The sequence below is a fragment of the Rhinopithecus roxellana genome, chromosome 5 (assembly GCF_007565055.1).
Source record: "Rhinopithecus roxellana isolate Shanxi Qingling chromosome 5, ASM756505v1, whole genome shotgun sequence".
Classification (NCBI taxonomy): Eukaryota; Metazoa; Chordata; class Mammalia; order Primates; family Cercopithecidae; genus Rhinopithecus; species Rhinopithecus roxellana.
This window is the reverse complement of record NC_044553.1, coordinates 114,300,337-114,313,650: the sequence shown is the minus strand read 5'-3', so window position 1 is coordinate 114,313,650 and position 13,314 is coordinate 114,300,337. Positions and strand designations below refer to the sequence as shown.

Here is a 13,314-nt window from a genome sequence, read left to right as displayed (position 1 = left end):
AGGACTTTTTTTTTTTTTTTTTGAGATGGAGTCTCACTCTGTTGCCCAGGCTGGAGTGCAGTGGCGCAATCTTGGCTCACTGCAAGCTCTGCCTCCTGGGTTCAAGCCATTCTCCTGCCTCAGCCTCCCGAGTAGCTGGGACTACAGGGGCCCGCCACCACGCCTGGCTTATTTTTTGTATTTTTAGTAGAGACGGGGTCTCACCATGTTAGCCAGGATGGTCTCCATCTCCTGACCACGTGATCCACCTGCCTCAGCCTCCCAAAGTGCTGAGATTACAGGCGTGAGCCACCACTCCTGGTCTAAAAGTCATAGGACTTTTTAAAAGGCTTTTAAAAATACTTTTTAAAAAGCCTTATTGTCTTTTAAAAGGAATCCTTAAAATTGACATTCATTGCTTATAAAGCAAACAGAGTTAATAACTGGTTACTTACCTTTTGATCATCTATAGCTAGCTGCCACTGGGCCAAATACTGCCACAGAGTGAGGGACTAGGAAGATGGTCAAACTGTAGGCAATGGCTTTTTCAATGACAAAAGATGTTACATTCTTGTATCTTTCACTAAGGTGATTGCTGGCTGTTGGCTTCTTTAAGTCTAAGGAAAATAAAATAAACTTACCTTGAAAATTTACTGGGGCCTTCACCATCTTCATCATCGAAGTCCATTCTGAAAAGTCAAGATCACAAGTGAGCACTGATTATCTGGAGAACATTTTAACTGATAACAGGAGCTGCTGGAACAAAAGGAGCTTTATTCACTAGGACTGCTATCCATTGGTCCCAACTTTTGGCAGTGCTACAAGCAATATCTCTACACAGTCATCAAACATGTTCAAGACAAGAAAAGGCAAAATGAAAGGTCTTCAGTCTAAGCACCACTAATTCTATGGCTGGGAATATTCAAGTATCAACTTGTCCCTCCAGAACTCTATACGCCATTCCCTTCTCAGAACTCTTAGCAGCCAGTGGATTGCTCTGGCTACGATGGAAAGGTATATCTTCCTTGTCTCTCACCATCTTTGGGAATACCTGCTCCGCTCGGCATCATCTATTCCACATTAAGACTGTTTTCTTACTTTGTCTTATGGTATATTAACAGCCTGAAAAGGCTCATGGGATTTTGAAAACAGAAGTTGTCAGGGTGAAGGGATCACAAGTGAAAGAGAACATACTACTAGTTGTACTGCTTAAAAATGTGGCTGGTCTTGATGAGTCAAAGTGAAAAGGACATTTAAGACCTTGCCCTATTAAATTCAGGACCAAAAACATGGCTGTTGAGGGGAAAATGGCTGTTTGGGGCCCAAGCTACTCAAATCGGTTGTGCCTATGGAAACTATTGTTGTGCCTATGGAAACTATTGTTGTGCCTATGGAAATTATTCTGACTCACCTTTTACTGGGCCTCTCAGTGTAAACATAAGACAAAAAGACTCGATAGATATTTGTCGAACTAATATCTTAAACTCTTCTCAAAAAATCATGTCTCTCTAATGGTAATTCACATGATTCTTGAACATGTTAGGGCAGAGGGGGTACTTAATTGGTGTCAAGTGTACCCAGAGTCTTTGGGGAAACAAAATGAAAAATGATACAGATGTCTGAGCTCTCCTGGACATCCAGGGTGAGTGCAGCTCCTTGAAGAGAATGTTTCAGAGCCCCTGCATTCCCCATCTTGTTCTTTGTAGTCCTGGTGGACTGGATGAGGCATAGTTCCCATGGAATTCAAGCAAAAGGAAGGTCAGTCTGCTTGGCAGACTGGACTGAGATATTCTTTGCCTAAACAGTTCAGTATCAGAATGGACTGCGTATTAAATGACCACTGCTATAGATTCTAGAGCTGCTGGCCTCCTAGTAAGGGTGACCCATACCCTCAGGCTCTAAGGGCAGGGCTTCAGTGGCTCATGAGTGACTTGGAGAAGATGCAGGACCCCCAGGTTACCAGGAAGTGGCCAGATTACACAGGGCAAGCCATCCTTGCACGGGCACATCCAGGAAGCTCCCAGCAGGACAAATCCTCGTCTCTAGGGGATTTGGGGCAACTTGAGGGACCCAGGGACTGGAATTAGGTAAGGCAGAGAAGTATTTTCTTCTTAAAATCAGTATCTTTTGTTTTTGTTTTGTTTTATGTACAGCATAGCCGAAGTCCTAATCTTGGCCTTATTTTGTTTGGAATGACTGATAGGATCCCTTGCTAATTTGGAATCTCTGGTTCTCAGACATAAGGGTTATACTAAGTACAAGAACAAAAGGAGTTACATGATCGGAAAAGATGACATTAATGATAACAGAAATACCTATGCACAAAAAGAACAGGAGATGGGGTAGAAAAGTGATAAGAAAAAAAAAGTACAGTTAAAGGGCCTTACAGACACCACTAAGAGAGACAAACACACAATTCTGCAAGGTAGTTTGGAAAGCCAGGCACCAGGCAGCAGCTGTAGAGTTGCCGATGTTGTGGACAAGTGGGAGCTGAATGCAAGACTTTCTAAATGGATCAAAGCTATCAATATTCTGCATAATTACTTAGTCATCACCCCACCTTTCCCGGAAAATTACATCGGGAAGGTAACCACCAAAAATGCTGTAACCAAATTCTGCAGAACCCGGTGTTCTGCAGAGTCGCAGAACTACGCTGCCACCTAGTGTTCACTATGGGGAAGAGCGATTTTGCCGTCCACGTGAAGGTTATTTAACACCCCGTGCGTGCTGTCAAAAACATTTCAGCGTTAAGAAAAAGAAATAGCAGTTTCAACATTCCAAAGAACTCATGCAAGCATTTAATGAAACCACAGGTGGGTATGAGACATACAGTTATCTTTAAAATTCCTTTTAGATCAAGGTGGTATGAGTGTGATTGTCAGTACTCCTGCAAAATCCAATTTATAAGCCAGCCCTCTGTCCTCAGCCTGCATGATCTTTGGGGTGTTTAGGGTGACCAACCATCCTGATTTTCTCAGTATAGGAGTGAAGATACCTGGGATCTAGGACTTCAGTGCTAAAACTGGAAAAGTCTTGGACACAGCACGATGGTTGGTCACCTTCGTTTTCGCAAAGAGTTCTGTTCTTTACCCAGCCCTTTGTGGGACCAGACAGATAAGGAAGTGAGCCCCGAGGTCAACAATCCCATGTTGGCCAGGTCAGCTGTGGCTCAATCAAGCGGAGGGTATGAGAAAGAGATGGCCTTGCTCCAGACCCAGAGTCTTCTGAAGTCCTCTGGGAACTTGGGAACCAGCATTTGTCTGGGAAAATTAGGGGCCAAGATCCTGTGCCTCCCACCTGTGCATGGGTACGGCCATCAGCTCTGGTAATTCAAGGGCGAACCAGGAGATGAATCAGGACACAAATGTTTAAATACTCAGGATGACTCAATCCACCCAAAAACAATCTCACTGGCTCATCAGCAACATGGAAAACAAGGCAACCCTGGAGGACACGAAGGATCTTTTAGAGCCACACCTGCCAAGATGCTGTTGCTTTGGACCCCTATCACCATCTCAGATTCCCTACTTTACAGAGGACTACCATAAGCTATGCCTAGTTCTTTGCTATAAGTCTAAGTAAATCTTGTTTTATATCTTTTATGTGTCTCTATTATACAGCAGCATCTGGATAATAAAGGAGAGAAATCAAAATATGACTTTTAGGTCCTATTGTACTCACCTTAATTCAGCACAGTGAATGGATGATAGAAGAGTCTTCAAAAAAGGGGCTGAAAATGCATTTTACTGTACTTTTCTGTCAATGAGCCTGAATGCCTGCCTCGATGAAAAGCCATGATAGGCATTTCCAAACTTGCAATTAGTTAGGAGTGAGTGCTATGAAGCTCCCTAACAGTGACTGTAATCATAATAATGCTTCATCAAATACGAGCCACTAAACAGAAGTCACTTATGCTCTAGTGAGATAAAAGGGTTGGTCCCACAGTGATAGTAAAGGAGAGATCCCAGGCCAACCCAAAGCTTCTGCAAGAAGTGAAGTGTCAAGGGCTGCTGGAAAATGCTCCTCCTTTGGAGCCTGGACTGGCCAGCCCAGACTGCAGCAATGCTAGCACATAAAAGCTCACCAAAAGGAACAGCTGCTTACGGAAATATACCTATAATTTGACCATATTCCAGCAGCTCCCAGGGTTACCTTAGAAGGGGATGCTCGTCTCTCGGCTATAAGTAACTTGAAAATAGTTTTTCCTCAATGATGCTATTTTAGAAGCCCAGGATAGGACTCCAAGTGGAAAGGGACTGACACATCCCTGCCCTCAGCCTCCACCCTCCATCCTCATCAAAGGCTAGCTTTGGGATGGGCACAAACCCTAACTGGTCACCTCTGCTTCCCCCAACTGAATTTGTCCCCAAGGAAGCCCCCCACCCTTCACCACACTGTCACTGAGATCAAGGAGGTTACCACAAACGTGCATTCCAGGTGACTTGCTTCAGCTCATTTCTCCCACGCATGTGGCATCACTTTTGAAAGAATCTGGGACTTCAGAACCTTCACCTTGAATCTCAACTGCTGGGAGGGCAGGCAGCTTGCTAAGACACTTACAGATGAAGGCTGTCAGGGAAGTGGGAAGGAAGTTAAACCATGAAGATCCACAGTGCTGGGCCAGGTGGGAGGCCTGGAGGATCCCAACTGCGAGACGTTGGTTTTACTTGGCTTTGAAACACTAGGATGGGAAGCGGGGTTATCCTGAAAATTTGGGATACTTCCCTCCACCAGTATAATCAGGTCAGAGTGGGAAGACCTAGGCAAGGAATGGGGGTGTGGGAAGGTCCTTGCCAATGCCATTGCCCCCTTCCACCACCCCCATTCCCCTTCTCTCTTCTTTCCCCTCTCTCTCTGAGTCTCTCCACCATGTCCCACATTCTCAGAAGGAAGAAGGAGGTGGAAGAATACCATGCCATCAGTAGGGAGGGCAGTGGGAAATGCGTGCAGTGGCACAGGAGCAGGGGCCTGCCATGGGGTTACCTGCATTTCAGTGAGAGTGAGTGACTTCCATCAGGGTCTCCTTTGTACTTAGCTAAGTGTTTAGGCTGTGGTCAAAGGAGCTATTATCATGAGCTTCTAGAAGCGGTGACCTCAATCACAGAATTTCAGCAAAACATGTAAAAACATCAGATGCAAAAATTACTATGGAAACAGCCCTGTAAAAACGGAGGTTTCTTTGCTTAGACACAGGATACATCCGTAAGCCACTGAGGCTTGGCAAGTGGAATCATAGTTTGTTTGCCCCCTCCCTCCATCAGGGAAAAGAAAGTAGGGGTGAGGATGGTGGAGGACAAGCACCCTAGAGAGGTCAAGTTGGTTGATTTGCCTTCCACAGGTCATGCCCTCGCCCCTGGGTGATTTGTCAGCAATTGCTGCTCATCCTCCTTCCTCTCTCTTTGCTTTTCTTGATGTTTCATTCCCTAGGCTTTAAGTGGAATGCTAGGCTCTGTGTCCGCCTGCTCAGGATCCACATCTGCCTCCAGTGCCATGCCGTGTGTGTGACCCGGGAAGGAAAGCACAGTGGGGCAGGACTTCTTCAGAAATGGGACTGAAGCTAGATGCAGTGGCTCATGCCTGTCACCCCAACACTTTGAGAGGCCTAGGTGTGAGGACTGCTTGAGGCCAGGAGTTCAAGACTACCCTGGGCAACAGAGCGAGACCCTGTCTCTAAAAATAAAATAAAAGGAAATGGGACTGGGTCCCCAGTCAAATCATCAGCTCAGGGAGCAACCACAAATCAGGGTGTGGACACCAGGCTAGGGCCAGAAACATGGAGACCAAGGAGGGAAGTAGCCGCAGCTCACTGCAGCCCAGGCCCTGCGGGAGGGAAGAGGAAACTCCTGGCAGAGGCTCAGAGGTGACTTCCCAGCACAGAGACAGTTCCTGGTCCTGTAAGCACTAGTCTGGGCCTGAGCATCTCTGCCTGGACTTGGTTCTGACTCAGCCCACCTGCCTCATCACAGAGTCCTGTGCTGGCCTCTTCTGGAAAAGGACTTGGGCAAGCAATGGGGCTCTGTCCTCAGGGAATGCGAGTTAGAGTGCACATAGACATTTAAAATAATTTTAAAAGGCCTGGAATTGGAAAAAGTCAATTAAGTTGATATGGTGACACCTCTTGTCTTCTTTTAGCAACTGCTGAGCTTAGCACCTAGTTAGCAAGAATGGCTGGTTGAAATTGGATGGCTGGGTTTGCAGGAAGCCCCAGAGGTGAGCCACATCATTTATTACAGAGTTGATCTGCAGAGCTTTGCCCCAGGTACCAACACTGCTCTTCATAGCTCTGCTGGTCTCGCTGTAAAGATGGTGGCAGCTGCAGATAGAGAACTGGCTGCATCAGCACCCAGTGAGTGCAGTGAGCGTGCTGAATACAGGGAAAGCTGGCATCACCACTGAGCTCAGTTGCGGGGTTTTTTAACCCCCTGCCTCATCATAAAAACCTCAGGCCCTCCTTTAGAGACTACACAACACACATAACAGTCTTTTTTCCAACCTAAAATTACAAGGCTGAATATGCTTTTGCATTCTAGCCACACTCCATCCCAGATCCTGATATTTCCTATTGCCTCCACCTTTGCTACGTGTAAGAATCATATTGGACCACCTAAAAACGGGCCTACCCTATTGGCACTGGGCTGTGAGAAGTGGGTTCTGCTGTAACCGGACAGTTGCATTCCGAAGGAGCCGTGTGTTATCAGAAATTGCTTTAAAAGTACAAACTGATTCAACTTCATGAGAAACCTTGTTTATCAAATAGTGCATCGAAAATAAAATGGATTCAACAGGAGAAAGGGGCTAGGTGATATATTGAGTCTGAAAATGTCCATCACGTTTTTCCTGCAGGATTTTGGTTGGTTGGATGGTTGGTGGGTAGTTGGTTGGTTGATTGGTTGGTTGGTTGGTTGTGGTTGGTTGGTTGGTTGGTTGGTTGGTTTTTTAGGTCTATGTACAGCCACAAACATTATGGATCATTAATAGGTGCAATTTTGGTTCCATCTGCTCAAGAGTGATGATATTTCTGGCCCTATCAGAACAAGTACACTTAGAACAATAGTACTTAGTATTATTACCACCTTCACTAGCAGAGCAGCAGACATTGCCAACGGTCTGGTCTTCAGGCACTGAGATTTAGCCAATTCTTTTGAAAGGAATTCCTGCACACCGTCTATGAAGGAGGAAAGAATGGACAGCACCAGGGTGGAACCTTTGCAGCCCACAGGGGCTGGAGCTCAGCGCAACAGTGCTGCCAAATCTGGCTTGGAGGCTCAGGCAGGATAATGGGCAAGCCCTCTCCCTTCAGATGGCCTGAGCCAGGCCCAGCAGGATCACAAAGCACATTCTCACCACAAGGACAAGCAAACAGAAGTCCCCAGCTGAGTGCCGAGGCCCAAAACACTTAGAAGCAAATCATGTGCATATTTAGGAATCTTGCAAAAGCTAAACAGGATGCAAACTGCTGAGCTTCTATTCTACAGGACGGGGAGAAACAATATTCTCCTAACAGGTCAAGAGCATTGCTCAACATTTATTAAGCCAATTCCTGGAAACGCTGAGGTCACTTACCCAGAACGCCGCTTTCCTCCACGGGCAGGCATGGCCCCCGCCATCCTCACCTGTCCGGTAGCCGCCATGGGGGCAACGGGCAATGTCACAGATCCAGGTATGTCTGAAGCCATTTCTGGAATTCAGCAAAGACAAGAGGTTTTGTCAATGCCAGAAAAGCCCAGTAACAGGCAAGAAAAGTTGTCATGCGGTACCAGAAGCACCACCTGCGTGGAGAGCCCAGGGACCTGCATCCGGCAGGCCACTCTGCCATCATCAGCTATGCAACTGGGGCAAGTCTTTCCTCTTTCTCTGGAAAAGAGTATCTCTGGCAGTACTCTCATATTTACTGATCGGAACTGTGGTTAAACAGAATTAAAACAGCTTCGCAGCTTTCATAAAGGACTCCTGTCTCCTGACCACCTGGAGGCAGGTAAGATGCACGGGAATCTTTTGAAAGGAATTCCTACATACTATCTATGAAGGAGGAAAGAATGGACAGCACCGGGGTGGAAACTTTGCAGCCCACAGGGGCTGGAGCTCAGTGCGGCAGTGCTGCCAAATCTGGCTTGGAGGCTCAGGCAGGATAGCGGATGAGCCCTCTCCCTTCAGATGGCCTGAGCCAGGCCCAGCAGGATCACACTAACACTAAGTTCTAAGCAGCACATAGCCAAAGCCTGACGGAAAGAACCACTCCTGGTAACCCAGATGGGGCACACTCCCCGAGAGGCAACACCCTGCTGCAGTGCCCGCCGCTGCCCCCTCTGTTGCCCTGGGTTCGTGTTCAAGCAGAAAGGCTGGTTGCCATGCCTACTCTGGACTCAGAAGCCCTGAGTATCTGAGCCCTGCTTGGCCCCTCTGTTCTTGATGAGGACGGTGAGCTCTAGGGTGTTAAAAGCATCACTTCAGGCTACAGCAGGCCAGGCTGCTGCTTCCTGGATCTCCAGAGCTGGACCTTTCCAGGAATAAATATTAATTTAAAGAATAAGAAGGTCTGGCACTAAATGAGAGTACCTTTCCTGCACATTGTGGCCAAGATATTATTTCCTATAAGCCAGACACTTTTGGAAGCTCATTAAGGTCATGTTAAGCATCCCTGATTTCAAAGAAACCACACTAAGAAGTCTCTCTTTCCTACCTAATGGAGAGCTCCTAAGCTCAGGCACCCTTTCTCAGACCATTCCATGGCTCAACAAATATTTCAAATGGCCTCTGTGATTCTGTTTACTGTGGGTGGGAAGGACTTCCACAGTGTTAGCTTTTCTTAGCTCAACTTTTACCCAGGAGAAGAAGGGAAGCAGCAATGTACAAAAATATATTTTAAAAAGATGGGTCAGGATACATAAGGAATCTGAACCCTTCTTAGTGGAGAGAGATGCCTAGTGATGTTGACAGTACACGGCTGGTGTAGGCTTCTGTCCTGTTTCTTTTCAGCAGAACTCAGGGAGTCCTGTGACAGTTGACCCACAGTTATGCCCCAAAACACTGTATGTTTAATAAACACATTTGAAGCTCAACTTGAACTATCCCACTCAGAACTCTTGAAGAAGAATTTTACAATACACAATACAATTTCACAATAAACAAAATCTTAATTTAGTCACTCTGCTGTGTCCAAAAACTTTGGGAATGACTACACTTTTGTTTGTTTTTTAAACCAAGGTACACATCGAAAAGTCCTCAAGGGAAAAAAAACCCTCCTCTTAAAGTAATTCTCTCCCCTTTAGACAACTGAGTTTGTGACAGCTAGACAGTATTAAAAGCAATAACCCAACAACCTTATCATCTGCCTGCTTTGATAAAATATTTATAGTTTTCTGAAATGGAGGCTAAAACACATTGAGTCCATTATGTCCCCAAACGGAAGGGCAGAATCACTGTTAGAACAAAGACAGATGACAATGAAAGTCACTACTTTCTAAAATGAGTTCCACAGAACAGCAGCCCCTTAAGATTCTCCAAGAAACAGAGTTCTGTGGCCAAATAAGTTAAGAAAAAAGCTGAGCCGGGCGCGGTGGCTCAAGCCTATAATCCCACCATCCTGGCTAACACAGTGAAACCCCGTCTCTACTAAGAAATACAAAAAACTAGCCGGGCGAGGTGGTGGCACCTGTAGTCCCAGCTACTTGGGAGGCTGAGGCAGGAAAATGGCGTAAACCCGGGAGGCGGAGCTTGCAGTGAGCTGAGATCCGGCCACTGCACTCCAGCCTGGGCAACAGAGCAAGACTCCGTCTCAAAAAAAAAAAAAAAAAAAAAAAAGGAAAAGAAAAAAGCTATGCACTTACCCCCTTTCCTGGAGATTCCAAAGTCCACTAGAAACATATTGAGAAGTCCTACCTATATAAAGAAGTTTGCTTAGCTTTGGTTATCCCAGTATATCATAAATACCTCTAATTGTGGAAACTTTAAAAACGTATCACCTGCTCAGCTAATGTTCTAAGCAGCACAAGTTTTGATATTTTAAAGCCATTACCTTGTTCCTGCCTTCCAGTTGAGGAAATTTCAGGCTGGAAGAGATCTTAGCCATCGTTGGTAATCCTAGAAAGGTTGTCATCCCTTCTCTGTTCCAATCACCTGAATTTAATTTGGGTGAAACAAAAATGCCAATAGTTCTGGCAATATAAATTGAAACAAGTAAAGCTCCTCAAAACCTTGGCTGATGGGGTAAAGGATAAGGAATACTGAAAACCCAGTCATTTCTTTCCTCCAACAGATGAAGGGAGCAAGGCAAAGAGAAATTAGATGACCTGCATTGGTGCCCACAAGTGACCTTTCTTTTTCTTGTCTTATTTCATGTGTAGTTTCTTTTATTCGTGTCCTATTTCATTGGCCAGAACTTTCAGAGCGATATTGAGTAAAAATGACCCATCGTGAGGTAAAAGAAAGTCACTACTTTGCAGTCAAATATATCTGGTTTCAAATCACAACTCAGACACTTCCCAGCTATGAGTGACGGGGCTACTCTAGGTCAAAGTGTCAGCTGTGAAATGTTCATAATATGTACCTTGAAGGGGCATTTTAAAAATTAAGGACAAGGTATGTGATGAGCCTAACGAAGTGATTGGGAAAACAAAACACTCAAGCAACAATAGTTAAAACGATCATGATTATGCTGATGGTAAGCAATCTTGCTTGAGCCTTGCATTTAACTGGAATGAGCTGCTGGTTTAAGACAGACATTCTTTCTGTTGTCAAGGAATCTGCTCCTATGCCTACTTTAAAAAGTTTATTTAAGGAATGGATGCCTCATTTTATCAAATGCTATTTTTGGTAACTAAGTGTTCTGGATACTAAATAAGCCAAACAAAATGCAATCAATGAGACTAAAATTGACTTTAAAGATAAAATATTTTCTCTAATGTTGATTTTTAGGAGCCACCCTTAATAAATTCAAACAAAAGTGAGAAAACAAGTCTCTCTCCTCTGCAATCTATGTCCATATCTATAATGTGATCAGCTGTCAGCCTTCCCTGGAAAAGTAGCTACCCGCTTCCCAAATCTGGCATCTTTTCTCTGTGACTCAAGTTCAAGCAAGCAAAGCTGGTGGAATGTCCACCCAAAGAAGGTGGCTTAGGAAGGTCCCTGACCAGGTTGGAGGTGACAGTCCCAAAGATAAGGCCTGGTATCAATAGATCAAAGAAAGCTAAACCTTCAGATGAAGAGCCAGCCCTGTAAGTCAGTTGTTGATTTGCTCCAGGGTTTCTGAATTTCACTCACAGAGAACTGACCACTGCACTGTATAGGGAGGAAATCACACTTCGGATACCTCCAGGGTGACTGCAGCCAACGCCATACCCTGCAGCTGTGGGTGTACATGAGTAGTGCCTTTCCAGAGGAGAGCTCAGCAGTCTGTGTCAACAGACATTAGAATATCCACGCACATGTATACCCCTGACACACAGCAAACACACTCCCCGCTGTCCTGGACCTAACACAAACATAGCTTCTCCCTCGCTGTGATGGGAGATGAGAGGGAGGGTGTGTGTGTGTGTGTGTGTGTGTATGTGTATGTGTATGTGTTATATGCACAGAAAAAAGACTATAAGGCAGATAGAAATACACTAATATGTAAAACTTGGCTATTTGTGTTGTGAGAATTATAGATGGGTTTTATTTTCTCCTAAAAGCTCTTCCTGTTTTTTTGAATATTCTAGTTTTTTTCCCAATGCATGTGTTAATTTAATGTTAATTTAATGATATATCAATTGAGTGATCACAAATAGAATAATACTTTTTAAAGGGTTTCATGTGGAAGACACAGGAGAAAGTATACATAACTGGTGAGAACTAGAAGCAATGAATGAATGAGACAGACAGAGGAAGGGGAAGCCCTGTTTAAATAGTAAGTGTCCAATAATGGGACGGATTGGTTTAAAGAACAATGATAAAATTTTACCTAAACTAAGATTTATGTTGGGTACCAACTGTGTTCCTGGCACTCTGCCATCTTCTTTGCACAAGTTTTACATCCACCCTATGAGGTAAATGGAAATTCATCCCATTTTACAGATTAGGAAACTTGGCAGAGACCGGTCAGCCCTGATCCCTATAACACGGCTACTGAAGGGCAGAGCAGGCTCTTATGTGTTTGGCCACCCACTGTGGGGTCCCTGTCCCTTGTGGTGCCCAGGCGGAGCCCAGGTGGCTGGGCAGATCCTTCCCTGGGGCAGCAAGAGATGTGCTAAGACCACAATTCTCCATCACAGGCCCAGATGAAAGTTGTATGGCATGTAGGACATGTTCATGCTTTGGGGTCACTCCATCTAGCCATGGGGTCTGTGGGCAAGCTATTGAACCTAAGCTTCAGACTTCTCCTCTGTAAGATCAGGAAAATACTTACATCACATGGTTATTGTGAGTATTAAGGAAAGCCAATTATTTATGATGTCTTGCAGAAGAAATGTTCCTTCTCCTCTGTTACTTTCCCCTAGAAGAGAATGTCTTTCCAAGCAGACATTCTAAGTGTATGTATGTGTGATTTTTATATAACCCTTGAGCAAATTACTTAGCCTCTCTGTGCCTTGGTTTTCTATCTGTAAAATGGGCAGAGCAATGCACCTCCTGGGGTTATGAGGATTAAAGAAGCTAGTAGTTGTAAAGCACTTAGAATGATGCCTGGCACAGCGTAAGCACATGTAAGTGTTCAATAAAAATACACACAGATGCTAACACCACTTAGAATCATTTCGCTATGGTAAGGACTTGAGTCACTTCTATAATGTTGCTTTTCTGGTTCTAATTCACAGGATTGCAAGAGAGGTCAGAGGGGCAGCGGGGGCAAGAAGGCCCTCTGAACACCTCAGCACTCCACTCATAACACATTCCCGCGTGAAGCTGTGGCCAGAGACAGAAGGAGGAGCTGCAAAACCCCGGCAGCCTGAGATGAGGTGCTCCACCTGTGCCGACCTCCAGCGGTCCCTCTACCCAGAGTCCTGTCTCTACACCAGCTGGCAGGCCCACCCGGATCTCAGGAGGGAGTGCAGACCCCACTCGGGCCTCTCTATGCGGAGCTGAGTCCTGAGCTGGAGCCTGCACCCAGTCCATGCTGCACCGGCCTCCTCCATCCTGTCTCCCACCCACACACGTCACACACCACTCACACACACATCACATCAACACACATGCATACCACTCACACACACCACACACCTCCACACATATCACTCACATCAACACACATACACACCACACACACCACACACAACCCCACCACTCTCAACACATATACACACCTGCACATACCCCACACACTCCACACACACCACTCACATCAACACACATACCACACACACA

General features: G+C 45.4%; 1 protein-coding gene across 1 annotated transcript in view; it reads right to left on the bottom strand.

Moving 5' to 3' along the window:
* ARNT2 (aryl hydrocarbon receptor nuclear translocator 2) overlaps positions 1-13,314 on the bottom strand; it is a 201,298-nt gene that overhangs the window by 145,700 nt on the left and 42,284 nt on the right. Inside the window, exons 2-3 of the mRNA XM_030931473.1 lie at positions 7,543-7,657; positions 621-668 (exon numbers count right to left, since the gene is read on the bottom strand). Coding sequence (XP_030787333.1) covers positions 621-668; positions 7,543-7,657 — 163 coding nt within the window. The remainder of the gene's footprint in view (positions 1-620; positions 669-7,542; positions 7,658-13,314) is intronic.